The 17582-nt window shown below is 40.3% G+C and overlaps 2 protein-coding genes across 2 annotated transcripts; both read left to right on the top strand.

The window, feature by feature from the left end:
- The first annotated feature begins 831 nt into the window (after positions 1-831).
- Positions 832-11807, top strand: LOC310939649 (serine/threonine-protein phosphatase 2A catalytic subunit beta isoform). Its single transcript, XM_083904457.1, has 8 exons — positions 832-1246; positions 4151-4189; positions 4683-4853; positions 7092-7265; positions 8524-8613; positions 8750-8911; positions 10018-10136; positions 11058-11807. The coding sequence occupies exons 1-8, from the start codon at positions 1145-1147 to the stop codon at positions 11128-11130; spliced, it is 930 nt and encodes a 309-aa protein (XP_083760583.1). The 5' UTR covers positions 832-1144; the 3' UTR covers positions 11131-11807.
- Positions 11808-13839: 2032 nt separating this feature from the next.
- Positions 13840-17102, top strand: shld3 (shieldin complex subunit 3; the record flags this gene model as incomplete). The annotated part of the gene is made up of 3 exons (XM_083904603.1): positions 13840-13924; positions 15900-16646; positions 16899-17102. The coding sequence occupies exons 2-3, from the start codon at positions 15987-15989 to the stop codon at positions 17100-17102; spliced, it is 864 nt and encodes a 287-aa protein (XP_083760729.1). The 5' UTR covers positions 13840-13924; positions 15900-15986.
- Positions 17103-17582: the final 480 nt, after the last annotated feature.

The following is a 17582-nucleotide window of genomic DNA, read 5'->3' as shown; positions in this document are numbered from 1 at the left end:
ACACACCAGTAGTGCACAGGAGCAGTGGGGAATTGGGTGCCTTACTCTAAGGCACTGCAGCCCTTGACATGCCCCAGGATTTGTACCAGTGACGCTCAGGTAACAAGCCCAATCCCTTTCCTCTTGGCCATGGGCTGCCCAATAAACAAATACGATATTTATTTTTTTGTTCTGCCTCGAGGGCGACTCCAGTTTCTTATACACTTGGATGGGGAGTGTGACACAAAATGTATTCAGTTGGTTGCCATATGCAATGTCACCCCTCCATGCCACACAATAAATCCTACACACTGGTCTTTGAAGTAAATAAAGAGAAGGTAGTCCGTGGCTCCTCTTGGATTGTTCAAGTGTCTTCAAATCGAGTGTCTTTCAAGGTTGTGTCCTCTATACCAGTGTTTTTCAACCAGTGTGCCGTGAGAGATCGTCAGGTGTGCCGTGGGAAATTATTCAATTTCACCTAATTGGTCTAAAAACATTTTTTGAAAACAAATCTGCAAATAATATGGATATAAATATTCAAGACAATTAGAATGACTAAATTGTTAATATAGGCTACAGAGTATCATTTTTTTTAAACATTTTTGTTTGGTGGTGTGCCTCGGGATTTTTTAAATGAAAAAAAGTACCTTGGCTCAAAAAAGGTTGAAAAACACTGCTCTATACTCTGTGTCTCCTCAGGTTGACCTAACACTATGCTTTGGTTTTAGTGAACCGCTCTTACCGTTCAACATTTGTCCACGGGGTGTCGCCCATGCGCTGACTCTGCGCGCTACTGAAATGCCCGGATGTTAATGAAACTAGCTCTTTTACCAAATCGGCTATCCACTGCGACGCCGCTGTCTCCTGCGCCTTCGATCTGCCGCGTCGGGGACTCGCGATCTTTTTGGCTCCCCTGGCCCATATAAATTGTTTTTTTTTTTTTTTACTGTCGATCATTTTCACACATGTGATTTATCATGATCGAATTTGACTGAGGGGCTCGTAAATTTTAGGTTTTCTCCTTGATTTACCAACCGGTTTGGCGGGACTACATCGGGTTAACAATACGACAAGCTAAAGGCTAACGCGGCTAGCGCTGAGACAGAGGCCAGTTTGTTTTTTCAGGTAGCTAACTCAGCTAGCTTAGCAAGCTACCGCGGCTGTCATGGAAGACAAATCTTTTACTAAAGAACTAGACCAATGGGTCGAACAGCTAAACGAGTGTAAGCAGCTAACAGAAAACCAAGTCAGGACCCTTTGTGAGAAGGTAAGTGGGTCACACCAGTCTTGTCTTTTATTCCATCTATGTCGGCCTCGAACGGAGTGTGGCCTGAGTTGCGAAAGTGGCCCCGACTAATCTCTGGTTATTAGGCAAGGGCACGGCAGCTATTTTCATTCCGTTTTTCACAAGTCACCGCGTGCTATATGTGTTTCACAGCATCATATCTTAAGCTAACTATACAAAGTAGCTGTGTTGTGTTGGCTCTGGTAAAGTCCGGGCCATCGAGACAGCGCTGATTTGGATGAGTTGGATCAGCGACTGTCGTCCCGCAACAGAAAGGCCGAAACCCCGCATTTTTGCCAGCAGATAGACGGAGCCACTTTCATACATTTTAAATGGCAGAAACTGTCACTCGATCAATGTTTGTTTACCATAAAGTCCTTCATATAGCATGAAAATGTAGAACAGTAAATACATGTGTATGGGTTATGTTTGTACCGCGCCCTGTCTTTGTTGATCATCATTGCGTGAACCTTTTAGAGTCCAGGTTTCAGGCGTCACCTCTGGATTGTTTCTCCGTTAAACACGTCGATGGATGTTTTATTTAAAGTACTTGTTTTAGAGGCTTCCTCATCATCGACTTCTTCAGTGCTCTCAATACGTCATGTGACGTTTTAAGCTTCAGAACTTTTCTTTGCGAGTCGAATGAATTTAAATACTCAAAATGTTGTTGTGGGTGGGTGTTTAGTCTTATGTTAGGAAAAAACTATATTACTGAATTAAATCAGCTCAAGTAATTACCAATTGGTTCAACCACCCTGTAATATGACATTTATGGAATTGATAGGTCGAAACTAGTCGACTAATCAATATTATATCGGCCATCTTATTTGCAAAGGTTACAATACTTGAGCTTGAGGCAAATCAAATATGACAAACCAAAACAAAAACAGTGATGACATCTATTTCTTGTTGTAAAATATCATGCCTATCCAAGTTGGTCTTGGCAGAGTGGCTGAAAGCCCTGGACCCCCATGGCAAGATGGGCAGAGGGTGTAGTGAGTTGGAGGGCATCTGAGGATGAGAGTGAGTGTGAGGATGAAGGAGGTCAGAAAGGTGGGAAGGGGAAAGATTGAGTTAGTTCAATGAAGAGCTGACCTTTAAGTTACTCTGCCTGAAATTGTGTGAAATTTCTTCAAGTTGGACTATTACACCCAATTTATGCAATTGGGAGTCAAATTACTACTGCAAGTACACAGTCAGTTGGACTCAAGCTAGCTTGAGCACTCTCCTCGTGCTCCACGTTCCTGCCACCCAGCTTTGATCTGTAAACCTTGAAGAAGCCACAGCAGGAAATTTATGGAAAACTCCAGGTCTTATACTTACAAGCTGAATGGGGACTTACTGCCACCTGGTGTAGCTGTGCTCAGCACACTTCTACAGTGGTATGCAAACGTTTGGACAGCCCTGTAAATGTTCATGCTTTTCTTTTATAAATCATTGGTTGTTTGGAAAAGACATTTCAGTTAAATATATCATATATGAGACAAACACAGTGATATTTGAGAAGTGAAATATGATTTATGGTTTATATGATTTACAGAAAGGGTGCAAAAATTATTTACACAAAATTAGGCATTTGCATAAATTTAGGCACCCTTGTCATTTTATTGATTTCAATACCTTTAGCGCAATTATTTGAACTCAAAATTGGTTTGGTAACCCTAGTGACTCTTGACCTCCATACACAGGTGTCCAACCACAAGCAAGGGTATTTAAGGAGGCCAATTGTAAGTGTTTCTCCTCTTTGCATCTTCTCTGAAGAGTGGCAACATGGGAACCTCAAAACGACTCTCAAATGACCTGAAAACAATGATTGTTCAACATCATGCGGAGGATTAGGGGAGGAATACAGAAAGCTATCTCAGAGATTTAAGCTCTCAGTTTCAACTGTGAGAAACATTGTGAGGAATTGGAAGACCACAGGCACAGTTCTAGTTAAGGCCCGAAGTGGCAGACCAAGAAAAATCTCAGATAAGCAGAGGTGAAGGATGGTGAGAACAGTCACAGTCAACCCGCAGACCAGCCCCAAAGACCATCATCTTGCTGCAGATGATGTCACTGTGCATCGTTCAACTTTTCAGCAAACTTTACACAAGGAGATGCTGTATGGAAGAGTAATGCAGAAAAAGATATTTTGTAAAGAAGAATGGTCCAAAATACCTTCTGCCAGAATCCAGACTCTAATTGGAAACTATAAAAAGCGTTTAGAAGGATGCACAAAATATTAAGTTAATTTTTCTTTTGTAGTGCTTAAATTTATGCACATGCCTAATTGTCTTTAAATCATATAAACTTAATTTCACTTCTCAAATATCACTGTGGTGTCTCCTCTCCTATATGATATATTTTACTGAAATTTCTTATCTTAACAACCAATGAATTATAAAGGAAAATCCTGAACACTTACAAGGTTGCCCAAAATTTTGCATACCACTGTATATATTATTTACAGAGCTAATATTTGTCACTTAACACCTTGTGGGGCACTATGTTGCATATTCAATCAGTAAATTCTGTGATTTTTCTTACTGATACAGCAAGATATATTTTGCGTCACGTCAGTATTCACTGTGACAGGAAATTCCCGGGACACCATTAAGTGTCAATACTCCAATTTTGCAATTTAAAGCTATGAATGGCTTACAACATATCTATTATATTTTTAATTGGAATAGAACATGCAACAATAAAAAATAGAGTAGTGGAATTGAAGCTTTTGCAATTGACCATAAACTGATTAATTGTTCAACCACGCTCAGGAAATAGTTTGCTCTTTCGTTTCGGTAAATTGATTACATTTTAAGTTCATAACATTTATGAAGGGTAATATGGCAAGTGTTATGTGATATGGATTGAATAAAGAATGTGTGTTTGATTCCTCTCCAGGCCAAGGAAATTCTGACAAAGGAGTCCAACGTTCAAGAGGTGAGTATCTCTTAGATTATACCCTTGTGTGTCAGTTTTAAAGCTAAAATAGTGGCTTAATCTGTTATTTTGATTTTTAATAATTATAAATGTATTAAACAATACATTAACTTGAATTAGACATGAGCATGCTAGTGTCAAAGAAAATAAGTTCCTAAATAAGATTTATACCTGCTACACTTAGGCTCCAAAATTTGAACAATCACACACAGCCAACTCGGGTAAACTAAAAGTTTGTATTAGATATCATTGTTCACCATGTCTGTTTTTACCGTGGAGGTGTAGGCCACTACATTACACTCTTCTCTTGGTAAATGAGGAAATAAAACTCATTACAGGATATAACCCAGCCATATGTAGACATTCTGAGCCCGTGTTGGTCAGACAGTTTGTTTTTGATTAACAGAACAAAACATATTAGCACAGCTTTGTAATGCTGCCCGTAGAGCAGTCCTGCTTCAGTCAAATGACCATGTTGCTTGTCCCTGCTCAGGTGCGATGCCCGGTGACAGTGTGCGGCGACGTTCACGGTCAATTCCATGACCTCATGGAGTTGTTTAAGATTGGAGGCAAGTCTCCCGACACCAACTACCTGTTCATGGGAGACTATGTAGACAGAGGCTACTACTCTGTGGAGACGGTCACGCTGCTCGTCACATTAAAGGTAAATACCGTCCTCTTGTAATCTGACATCTGCTCCTTTGTACAGAGATACTTTGTCGGCATTAGAGCTGTAACTGATTATTTTCATAATCAATTAATCTGTTGATTATTTATTCAATGTATCGATTCATCGTTTGGTCCATAAAATGTCAGGAAATGTTCTGAAACGTTGATCAGTGTTTGTCAAATCTGGAATGACGATGTTCTTGAATGTCTTGTTTTGTCCACAAACCAAAATGATTCAGTTTTAGTGATTACCTTTTTATGTAAATGTACCTTTTTATGTAAATGTGAAGAAACCAAGAAAATATTCACATTTAAGAAGTTTAAACAATCAGGAATGTTATTTTAATAATTAATCCATTATCAAAATGTTTGGAGATGAATTTAGTAATCGATTTAGGGCTGCACCTAATATTTTTGTAATCAAGTATTATTCTTTGAGTAATTGGAAAATAATAAATAAATAATAATTTTGCGTTATCAAATCAAATAATGCTCAATGACACAGCATTGGTGTGGTAACATAACACAGGGGTGGGCATGTGTGTTTGTTTGTGTGTTAGGGCTGTCAAAATTGCTCCAGAATGAAGTTTGAATATTCCCTCTTAAAAAAAAAAACATATCGGCCACATCTGCCAAGGAACAAATTCGTTGTAATATATTTTCGCAAATGGGCATGTTACAATGTCTGTGTGTTGGAATATGTTGGTTTGATATACATCCAAAGGACTGTTGAGCTTTGAACACTAAATAACTGACACATTATGAAAGCAGCTAGCTAACTAGCTGGCTGGTGGTTGTTTGCCAATGCGTCGGGAGAGTATGCCCGTCATGTAGAGCTTCATGGCGGGCAGACTCTCTCGGGGCATCGGCAAACAACCACCGGCTGGGGACGGGAAGATTTCTCTCTGCCATCTGCTTCATGCTACGCATGTGCGACTCCTGTGACCAGTGTGCCCAGTCACCCACTATAATCATCATCAAAGCAGCCGCCAATGTGTTTTTTCCCCACAATCGGATGTTCTTTTTCACAATCGGATCTCCATTTTTTTTTATCATCAAATATATATTTGAATTTAGAATATTCGTTGACAGCCCTATTGTGTGGGTGCACACGTGCATGAGAGAGACAAGATGAGTGTTTGTGTTCTTGCATGTGGGCAATAATACTCTATTGCAATTTACCATGAATACATGTACTAAACAATTCAAAGCTTAACACCATATCTAGTCAAATCGCATCACGAGTCATGACATCGCTACAAATACAGTACACTCTGGTAAGCTACATTAAATCAGCTAACTTCAATGTCTATGTTAGCGTGTGCCAGAGGCGTTAGCAACTGGATGCTTTCGGCTCAGATGCTGGATCACTGAGGACGTGCTGTTATTGTACACCAGTTGTAGTTTGCAGTTACACTACACCTTGTTGGCTTCATGTTTAAGCATGAAATGGTCCCACACTTTGGAAATTTTCTGCCTTTTACAGAGCTGTTTCACTTTCCGTCTCTGCCATCGCACCAGCTGAGATCCTGATGTGCGGTGCGCGTCTGCTAAAACGGTCCGTGTGGAACAATGATCCCTGCGCTGAACAGGCCGCATAACGTGCGGGATAGCGATTAAACGGATACTCGAGGCAGAGTTTTTGCCTCGAGGAATTTTTGTAATCGAGTTACTCGAGTAATCGTTGCAGCCCTAAATCTGTTGCGGGCAGGTGTGCCTACAGTTATAAAACCAATCAAAGATTATTATACTAAAACATTGAAATATGTCAATTCTGATATGTTCATTTACTCAAACAGACGGAGCAACCTCAGCTTACTGTTTTAAATGATATGCCATGTTTGTAGTAGAGCTGTGAAAATCTAATTAATGGCAACACTAATCTGTCTGCTGTTACCTGTGAAACACAGGTGCTCTAAAACACCCCCATTAGCACTTGGTACTTTCCACCAAATGAAATTCACCATTAAAAAAATAATACTTAAAAAAATAAATAATAATTAGTCAACCAATCACAATTTTGTTCGAGCCAGAACGTGTCAACCAGTATACGTGGACTACATGTCACAGTGGGTTGTAGCAGTTTAAACCCATAACTTGTTCGTGTGAGGATCACACAAGATAAAGAAAAGTAGCAAATCATCACATTGGTAATTAGTAAGTGACAGAGGTGGTATATAATTGAAATATTTAATTAACTGATAATTTCAACTTTCTTGTTTTTTTTATTCAGGTTCGCTTCCCAGAGCGAATCACCATCTTAAGAGGGAACCACGAGTCACGGCAGATCACACAGGTCTATGGCTTCTATGATGAGTGCCTGAGGAAGTATGGCAATGCCAATGTCTGGAAGTACTTCACAGATCTGTTCGACTACTTGCCACTCACTGCGCTGGTTGATGGACAGGTATGAGGAGCTAGTGATAGATGATTTAATAATTTTTTATTTTGTTAATCCACCATGAAACTATAGCAGTGAATATTTTTGTCATGTGAATTACTTGCTATGAATTGGGATGCATAATGTAGGGCTGTAGTGATACACTAATCTCACGATACGATACACGATATTCAGCTTATGCTATGTTATATATCACGATATTCAGCCAACATGCGATTCAATACACTTGCATCGCTTTCTGAAAAATTTTAAAGGGACATTGTGATTTTGGTGACTTCTTGTGAGTGTTTCATTGTCTTGTATTAATTGAACTGAAAACTGAAAGCATCTATTACACAATACAATATATGGCTCTGTCTGGACACCGTCTACAGCTTGCAAATGCTTGACAAAATGAATCAAAGATGTGGTGAGAAAACGAGTTTCATTTATTGAAACAGTGCGACTGTCGCTTCCAAGGCTTTGAAAAGTAAAAGTGCAATATCACAATGGAATGGATTCTTTAACAGCTTTTTTAGCTAGACACTGAACATATGAGGTAGCCAGTCCAGCCACAAAGTAGGTAAACATAGTACCATGGCTTTTCAAAAACAGTCAATAAGAACAGCATTTTAACTTTTAACTTAAAATTATTGCTGGGCCATTAAAAGGGATGGTGCCAATCCAGTATCGGTATCGGGTTCCGATACAGACGTATCAAAAATTTCCTGTCCAACTATACAGATGTCCGATCCGATACGTCTGTGCTTTAATGTTGTCTGCTGAAATGTCTCCAAAAGTGATTCCCTAACTGCTCTGCTAGCTGGCTGCAAAAAGTGGAATGGATTTCCTATACGGAGGCGTGTCTCAATGAGGCGTGGCGTAATGATGCACGTAGTGTATATGTGAATTATGGAGGTCTACTTGCATACATTAACTTAATTAAGTTTTATGGTCAAAAACCTCCTAGTTGCTGCAAACCAGCCAGCTGATCGAAATCTCTCCTCACTGAAGCTCTCAGTCGCGCTGTTTCAGACTGAAATCTCACCCTAAGAAGACAGAAATGTGTTGTGATGGCCAGCCAACGAGAGCTTTTCCAGCTGCTTTCCAATACCTGGAAGTGACGTAATTAGCACACCAGCTCTCAGAAGTGCAGAACCTGAGTTCATATATACAGTATGTTGGTTCTGAAAAGTAGGCAACAAAGGCAAACGTGTTTACCTGTGGTTGAAAAGCTATACACGTGTCTCTGGTTGAATTGTCATTTCTTGTATTTTTGTTTCAGATCTTCTGTCTCCACGGAGGTTTGTCTCCCTCCATAGACACTCTGGATCACATACGAGCTCTGGACCGTCTGCAAGAAGTCCCACATGAGGTATACATACAGATATATTTACATTCTGGGAAGGTTTTTTTTTAATATACCTATTCGAAGATGATATTTCAACCTTAAGGACATTTGTGAAAATGCGCCTGTGGAACAGGAGTGACTCTCTCTCTCTTCCTGGCAGGGCCCAATGTGTGACCTGCTGTGGTCAGACCCTGATGATCGTGGTGGGTGGGGCATCTCTCCTCGTGGTGCTGGTTACACCTTCGGACAGGATATCTCAGAAACCTTTAACCACGCCAATGGCCTCACCCTGGTGTCCCGTGCCCATCAGCTGGTCATGGAGGTAAAATGGGCACATCAGATGTCATACATGTGACAGAAACCCTGTGTAGATTTGATTAACATAGCATTCACAAATGCACAGATCCACATCAATATTTTAACTTTCAATAAAGAGACCCAAGCACAAGCAAGGTCCAACAGAGAGGACACAAATACAGCAAACAGCTGTCTGTCCGTCTGTCTATTGGGGTGTTCTAAAACTTTTGACCGGTAGTACACACATACATATTAGGGTTGCAACAATATTCTGTATTTTACTGAACCGCTCGGTACACCCTGTTCAACGCGTAACGGCAAACAACGTTATTTCGGTACATTTCAGCCCGTCAAAATACACAATGCTGTGTGATCAGATCCACTCGGGAGGCTGCGCTGCTCTTCTCATGCTGCCTTCAAAGCCAATTTTTCAGCACATTTACATTTTGAGTTGTTACTTACTAATAATATAATAAAAACACAGTATATTACGTTGATAATAAATAATATATCTGTTTCCAGGCTAGATTTGCACCTCCCCTGCGCGGTTCGCCGCTCCTGTGCACTCCTCCATCTCCACGTATCTCTGCACACAGTTTCATCTGAATAATAATCTTTTTGACGAGGATCGGATAAAGTCGCAATTAAGTGCAGGGGATCTGAGTAGATCTTAGTAAAATGTGGCGCACTTTTCATTGTTTTGCTCCGTGGTCTCAATCTTTGTGTAGAAGACCTTTAGCGCTGTAATTAAGGGAATGTTCTTGCCAATAAAGATGTTATATTTAAGGATGCACAGATAATTCGGCAGCCGAAAGACTTTTATCACCGAACCGATGTTGTGATGATGCATGCAAAAACTGCAGCCAAATGATGGACTCCCCACAACAGAATATTCTCTTTGCCTTTGAGCAATTAACTAAAGAGATCAGCTCATCTGATGTTTCTAATTGAGCCAAAACTTTCCAGTCCAGTACCAGACCAGTAGTGTAAGCCCCTTTTAAGGAAGTTGCTACCCTTCATCCTGGTCTGTGTGAATGAAACCTCTATCATCTGGCAGCCCTTGACCCAGTCAGGCAGAGCTAGTCATAAAATGTTTAATGGTCCTAACTTCCCATGTGCTTGTTTCTTCAGGGCTACAACTGGGGCCATGACAAGAATGTGGTGACCATCTTCAGTGCTCCAAACTACTGCTACCGCTGTGGAAACCAGGCGGCCATCATGGAACTGGATGACACTCTGAAATACTCTTTGTAAGTACAATTTTGTATTCTGTAAACGTCACATAAAGTTTTGCAGCTAGCAGAAATTGGTGTTGTTCCATTAAGGCTACGTTTACACTAGCACAGGTATTTTTAAAAACTGAGGCTTCCCTGCGTTTGTGCCTTACGTCTACACACAAACGTTTTTGGCTCTTTCTAGGTTTTAGGCAATCTACGCTCCAAAAATGCGACCTTTTTACATTTGGTAATGATCATTTTTACATGTTTGCATTTGCAAATACAGCTCCTATATTACATAGAGGAGCAGAGACGTGTTAGGGCTCAGAGGTGAGCCAGACCGCGTCACCGTCGGCATCGCGGGTTTTGGGTCCGACCTGGGCGGAATGCTGTCTGTTGGGAGAACTTTGAGAATGAGGTTATTCCGGAGGTGTGGCGTGACAATTTTTGGATGTTGCGATCATCGCTTCTGTCACTTGTATGGTTACGTCCATACATCGAGGGTGAGAGGTCAGTCGTTGTTGTCAATGAGGATTCTGATTGGCTTGTATGGCTTTCTCCTTCCTACACTGCCGCCCACTGGTTTGACGTAGTTATGATGGCTCTCGAGCATATTTATGCGGGTTAATATAAATGGAAACTTTTTTGAAAACGATGATGTGTGCACAAAGTTATTTTTGGAAAATGGAGGGAAGAAAATATCCGTTTATAAAAATGTCCAGCTAGTGTAAACGTAGGCTTAGTTTTAGTTTGTCTGTTTTCCTGGTAAAAAAGGTGGCTGCGTGTGGGTGTCCACACTGGCTGCGGGCGTTTGGCTCGCCTGTCTCCCCACAATACAAACATGTTTAGTTTTTTTTGAGTATCCCGTTTCACATTGCCTTGTTATTGTGTACTTGATTCTCTTTTTTTCCATCACTGGCCTCATCAATAACTAAACACTTTCTGCCTCCACAGTCTTCAGTTTGACCCGGCTCCACGCCGTGGCGAGCCCCACGTGACCAGACGCACTCCCGACTACTTCCTGTGAATGTCCAAAGCCATCCCTACCAATCATCCACAATGCTCCACCACCTCCCCATACCTCGCATTTTTGGATGTAAAGAAGATACTAATAACATTGATGATGATGATGATAAGAAAATAAAATCAATTGGCAGATGAGTCCCAGATTTTTAACAAAGACAAACTTTAAGAGTGGCCCCCTCTACAGTCATGTCTTCAATATGCTGTCATTAATGCTGTGCTTCTGAAGAAAAACAACACGTACAAATGCAATGATCTGTTTCCTTTCTTTTCGTTTCTTACATGTTTGAAAATTAGATAATAAAACTACCAACGTGGACCAAATGTGCCATATTCTGATCCTTTAACAACATGTCTTTCATTTGTTTGTTTTTTTGTTCATTTGTTTTTTCTTTTTCTTCGACCCAACTATAACCCCACCCCACCTGATGTCACTTTCACTCATCACCTCTCATGGCATATATACAGTATGTGCTTTTTTTTCTGTTGCAAGATAATTAAATAAATAAAAAAGGAAACGTTAAAAGAAAAAAAAAAAACGTAAAAGAAAAGAAGTCTGCTTTAAGTAGTACAGCTGTCAGTTTTAGCTGTCCAGACTGCAGCCAGTGGTCATCTCAGCAAGTACAGTACTGTAATTTGAATAAATCAACAGACGTGGAATAAAATGTCCTATTGACAAACTACTGGGCTGCATCTGTGTTGTTTTTGAGGCTCTGTTCAAGTATGTTGTGACGAAGCTTTAATGGTTAAGGGTTTTTGACATTTGGTTGAATGAGTCGATGAAAGCATGGCTGCCAGTGGGAACATCAGTTTTTAGACTCTTAAAAAGGCTCAGTGGAATTCATTATACAGCTGTGTAAGTCTACAATGTCTTATGAATGTGTCCATTGCTTACTCCTGCCATTACATAGCATTTTCCAAAAAGGAGATTGATCTCACTCTCGCTCATCAAAGTCCATAGAGAAAGTCAGCAGTTTTGCATCATGACTTATTGGATCCACTACCGCCTCCATCAACAAAAAGAAATATGTTGTTTTGTGACCTTGGATTTTGAAATCGTTTGTCGGCTTGTTCTTACCTTAGTGACACAAATGCTCCATACAGGGTCGCAGTAGATAAGTATATTCTGATTTCTATGAGCAAAACTTCAGATTTCTCAGTGATTTACAAGGCGACACAAACTCCAGTCTGTATCTTAGTTAAGAGTGTAAAAAAATAGGTGACATTTGTTTTTTTCATTTGTCAGAAAAACTTAAGTAATTATACATTTTAACCACCTTAGAAGTTGGATTGCTGTCACGGTATCAGAGATCAATCACCAATTTATTTTACAGGAGGAATCCTAGTACAAACTGATAATGTGGGACATATTTGGTGTGTGACACAATTTCGAGAAACCACAACTGTAAAACTCAAAGGGCCACACAACCATTAGTGTCCAATTCACCTAATCCCTAAATCTGCACCGTCCAGAGACTGTTTTATGACTCTTCAGTGTCTGTAGTATAATCCAGTCCAGATATGAGAAGTCTAGGTACAGTGGTTTTTGATCCTGACCTGGTCTTATGAGGTATATGTACAAAACAAAAACGGTGAAATCTCCCCTTTAGCATTTTCACAAATAAAATATTATAAAAGTTTTACAAATACAATAGCGGGTTTCATACAAGGTTAATGTCTTACATAAAATGTCAAAAATGTGTTCACATAAAGAAGTGTCACAAAAACAGAGAATCAGTGTACAAAAAAAAATGTTATTATTATTAATTTCCCCTTAACTTTCCCTGTCCCGAATCGGAGGCTAACTTCAGCGTCGTTGTTTGTTAATTGAAGGTATTTCTACATGTGTCCACAAGGTGGCGGTGGATGACATCACAGTCGGAAACAATGATTTTCGAAACAAGACTCTCAGATGGACGAGAAAAAATAGCGAAGAAAAACGGAGCTATTTTTTCACATGGCTAAATAAACACGTGTATGTGACTGGCTGTACACAGATGAGTTATGTCTTTATTCCTTCTTGTCTGCCAGAAGTGCAACAAACAAAGACTCGGACTTTGAGCTTCTTGGATGTAGTACTTCAAGCATGCCGGAAAAGCATTAGAAGAAGAAGAAGACCCGGGCGTTCCAGGTAGAAACGGCTGCAGCCTGCGGGAAGGACCAACCGGAAGATCCAACCCCGCCCACATCCAGTTTTTTTTTTTTTTTTTTAATCGTGCTTCATTCAGGACAATGGGGATTTCGGACTTCTATAAAACTTGCTGCATTTACGACACCTGCAAACTGCAGGTAATTTTGTTTTTAACGTACAGCAATGTTGTCATCTATAAAACTAAATGTAAAATCTATAATTAGGTCAGCCAAAACAAAGACAAATGCATTTATATTTTGTAATATACATAGGCTTGCCTCTCTACTTGGGTCATTTGACATATATACACGTGTCTTTGCATTGACTTTTTACTACAGTTAAGCTTCATAACATAAAAACAATTTTCTGCAATAAAACTAAATCTTATTTCACTTGTCATTACATCGGAATGAGGCTTTAATGTTTAACATTCACTGACATGAAGGACTTCGATCGTCTTCCTTCTTCGACTGGACGTCATGGCACACTGATCCTAAAATGGTATTGTGGGCGGAGTTTGCTGAAAAGGCGGAGTTGGACGATCCAACTCCGCCTTTTCCGCAGGCTGCAGCCTTCTCGGGCGGTTCGTGCAAAGTACTAACGACTGCTGCCCACAACAAGAGTTTCCGTAAGCTTTGGCTTATTATGGATAGCTGAGATAGTAAAGGTGAGTGTTTTGTGGTGTAATGTGAATTTATTTATCGTACATTATCGTTCACCGTCATGTTGAACTAGCGTTATACTGTTTTCCATTGTTTATAGCAGCTGTTGTTAGCTTAGCAATATGATTACCTTAAAGCAGTAGTTTATGACAGTGAAACGAGCCAGTATCACCGTTGATATGTTGTAGTTGTGATATGTTTTAACGCTAGGTTTTGCTTGTTTGATATGCTGTTACATGATACTGTTTGGTGAGTCCTCATTTGTTGTTGTTGTTCATTATTTTCATTTACATATACATTTAGCAAACATTTTTATCCAAACTGACTTAAGCGGTGGGGGAGCTCACAAAATGGTCCACGATACACGATTCTGTGAACATCACATTCACAATATCTATCTGATTGAAGAAAACAAAATGTCCGTGAAAGAGTTAATAGTGCAGGATAGGGCTGTGCTATATATCGAACATTTATCGTTATCGAAATTTACGACGATAATCGTCATCATTTTGCCATTATCGATACATTCAATAATCCAAAAAAAAAGAAAAAGAAAACAAAATAAAAGTTGTTTTTGGCTGTGTGAGTGGGTAGGCAGGCTACCTGTATGTTCATGTCCCTTTAAGACACTCGGACACTTATATCAGGCAAATGGTCAATTATGCAAAGTAGGCGATGACATAATTTTGCAACTTCGAACTTATCGTACATTTATCGTTATCGAGGTGAGCTGCTCAATATATCGTGATATTGATTTGAGGCCATATCGCCCAGCCCTAGTGCAGGATCTCTCTATTTATTCACAACATAGAATAAAATGCATAAAGTCTATGTATTGAAAGTCTGATGTTTCTTATTATTGGAGTGCCTGCTGAGTAATGCAAATCAAGCATTCTATTGTTATTATTCCGCGTTCATTAGAGTGCTTGCTTAGCAATACAGACCAATGAGAACTTCGAAAAATCTTCTCATCGGAATTGAATGGAAAATAGAAAAGCACTCAGAGAGTGCAGACCTTCGCCAAGGCAGCTCACTCCTAATAAAGAAGTGGAAAATGAGGGGTTCTGTTGATACCAAACCACAGTCAGGTAGACCAACTAAAATTTCAGCCACAACTGCCAGGAAAATTGTTTGGGATGCAAAGAAAAACCCACAAATTACTTCGGGTGAAACACAGGACTCTCTGAAAAAAATGTGGCGTGGCTCTTTCAAGATTCACAATAAGGAGGCACTTGAACAAAGATGGGCTGCATGGTCGAGTTGCCAGAAGAAAGCCATTACTATGCAAATGCCACAAAGTATCCCGCTTACAATACGCCAAACCGCAACAGAGAGAAGCTTCAAACCTTCTGGCACAAGTCATTTGGAGCTGCATTAAAGCATCCAGAATTATAATAACGTTTGTAAGAAAACAAACCGTTGATAAATCCATCATGATTTCAGCAAGGTAAGAGTATTTACGTTTGTGCAGATCACTGACCTTACCTCAGGTTCCACAGATCCCACCAAAGAGATTGACTGTGGCAAGATGGCCGCCAGTGCGGACGTTGGACACTCCGCCTGCCGAAAGACATCGACACTTTATATATTAGGACTATCCTAGGCTATAGTAGGTTTCTCGCTCTTGCACTTCCTGCCAGAGCGCCCCCTGGAGTTCGTTAGCCCATAAAAATCTATAGATTAGCTGCATCATTGTTTATGCCACAGGGTTCAATGTGTATGAAAAAAAATAGCGACTTATAGTACGGAAATTATAGTACTCATCACGAGCTCAAGTCCTGCACCCTACGACATTTCCGCCAAGAAGCAGACACGATCATAATATAGTTTAAATTATGATAGATTTTAATCAGAAAATAGCTGTTTGAAACCTGGCTTTCAGAGATCTAATGATGTCCTTACTTAAGAACCACAAAGTACAACTAAACACAAGTAAATGTGTTGCAACTGTAACAGAAATATGTTTTTCCATCTCCACAGGAACTTCCTTAGATTGTGCTGATGCCATGAAGACAGAGATGGGGACGAGGAGAGCGGTGCAGTCAGTCCTCTGACCGGTCTGTCTGCATGGAGGATGTGGTTCTGCACTATCAGCCTGGATCAACAGAAGAGCTCAGCTCACTGTTAGAGAGGACAGAGAAGCTTCTCGAGCCTTTTCCTTGTCGTACTCCTCCGGTCTTTATATCCTGGTTTCCACTCACAACTTCAAACCATTGGTTGCCCATCAGACCTGCTAAACCAGCTCCCCGTATCACTATCTCAGACAGTCTTCTTGTGTCTCACAGCAGGCCATGCATTCTCACAACATTGAACACAGCACTCGCAGGAAACCGGTTAAAAAACCCTGAAGGTGACGACTGTGTTGCTGGGAGATGCCATGATCATCGACCTTCAGCGTCGCCAACAAGTCCACCTGAAAAAGTAAAGAGAAGAGAACCTGCCTGCTGTGTATTAGAAACCCCAAACCCTTACAAAGCAGAGAGAGAGGTCACCAGACTGTCACCTGAAAAACCACCACTGAAAGACAAAGATGGTGTCACTGTCACAGACTCTCCTGTCAGATGCTCCTGGAATGTGTTCACACAGAGAGGAATCCTTCACCGAGGCTCCCAGTCACTGTCCAAACAGTTTGAGCACATGGTGTCAGTCCACAGGCTCCACCTCCGCCAGAGAGCCAAATGGGTTATTGCTAAGCACAACTGTGGAGCAGCCTGGGACATTGAACAGGTCAGTTAATCAGCCTTAAAGAAAATAAAGTAAAGAAGTCAACAAATTAAATGCCAATAATGACTAGTTTCAGGTGGTTATTTAGCAGTAAACACAAAGGGCTACTGAGGCTCAAGGAAATGCCATGGCTTTTGTCTGTTATTAGTTAAATACTAGACAAATGACAAACTGATTATGATGACAAATGATCGTTCATGGCTTTTGATTTCGATTTTGGTTTGTTCTTCCCTGTTGTTCACCCCCTCCTCACAGGTGTGGCGGACTCTGAGTCGCTCCGTCCGAAGCACAGGGCTTCCAACATGCAATGCCAACATCCAAAGAGATCAGGCAGAGATCTGGGTGTTCTGTGATATTCTCTGCTCTGAGCAAGTGGGACATTTCCTGAAGAATGAGCTGCAGCTGTCGGGGGAGATTGTCCTCTCAGTCCCAAGAAGGGGAGATGTCTTCAGCATGTAGATGTTTACAAACCTTTCCTGAAGGGAGCCTTCCTAACCCATAAAGACCTTTGAAGGTGAAAGCACAGTGCAATCCTCATATGTAACGCGTATCAGTACCTCATAGAACCACACTTTAAAAAAACAATTAAAAAACTACTAAATTATCACTTTAACATGGGACACAAGAAACCTAGTTATTGGTTCCAACAATATTATTATTAAATTACCATAAGCCTGCCTCATTTTGAATAAAAAAATTAAATTGTTCACACATCAGCTGAAGGATTTCTCAGAAGTAAAGATCCTGGCAAACTAGGCATATCTCTGAAAGTCAGGTTTAGTCAGGAGAGTGACATTTTAAATTAGTTGATTTGTGTGTGTGGAATCTGTCTTGGATATTAAATTCCCTCGTCATTTTATTGTTATGTTTTTATCTTCTAATTCATCAATCGGCTTTCTGGGTTTATTCTTAAACCTTGATAATAACCCTTAAACGTTT

The sequence above is a fragment of the Microchirus variegatus genome (genome assembly GCF_963457635.1).
Source record: "Microchirus variegatus genome assembly, chromosome: 18".
Classification (NCBI taxonomy): Eukaryota; Metazoa; Chordata; class Actinopteri; order Pleuronectiformes; family Soleidae; genus Microchirus; species Microchirus variegatus.
The sequence above is the reverse complement of the archived record's forward strand: the minus strand, read 5'-3'. Positions and strand labels throughout refer to the sequence as shown.

Coding starts and splice junctions, on each gene's coding strand:
- LOC310939649 (XM_083904457.1), top strand. CDS start 1,145: ATGGAAGACAAATCTTTTACTAAAGAACTAGACCAATGGGTCGAACAG. Junction 1,247..4,150: donor TCAGGACCCTTTGTGAGAAG/GTAAGTGGGTCA, acceptor ATTCCTCTCCAG/GCCAAGGAAATTCTGACAAA. Junction 8,912..10,017: donor CCCATCAGCTGGTCATGGAG/GTAAAATGGGCA, acceptor TTGTTTCTTCAG/GGCTACAACTGGGGCCATGA.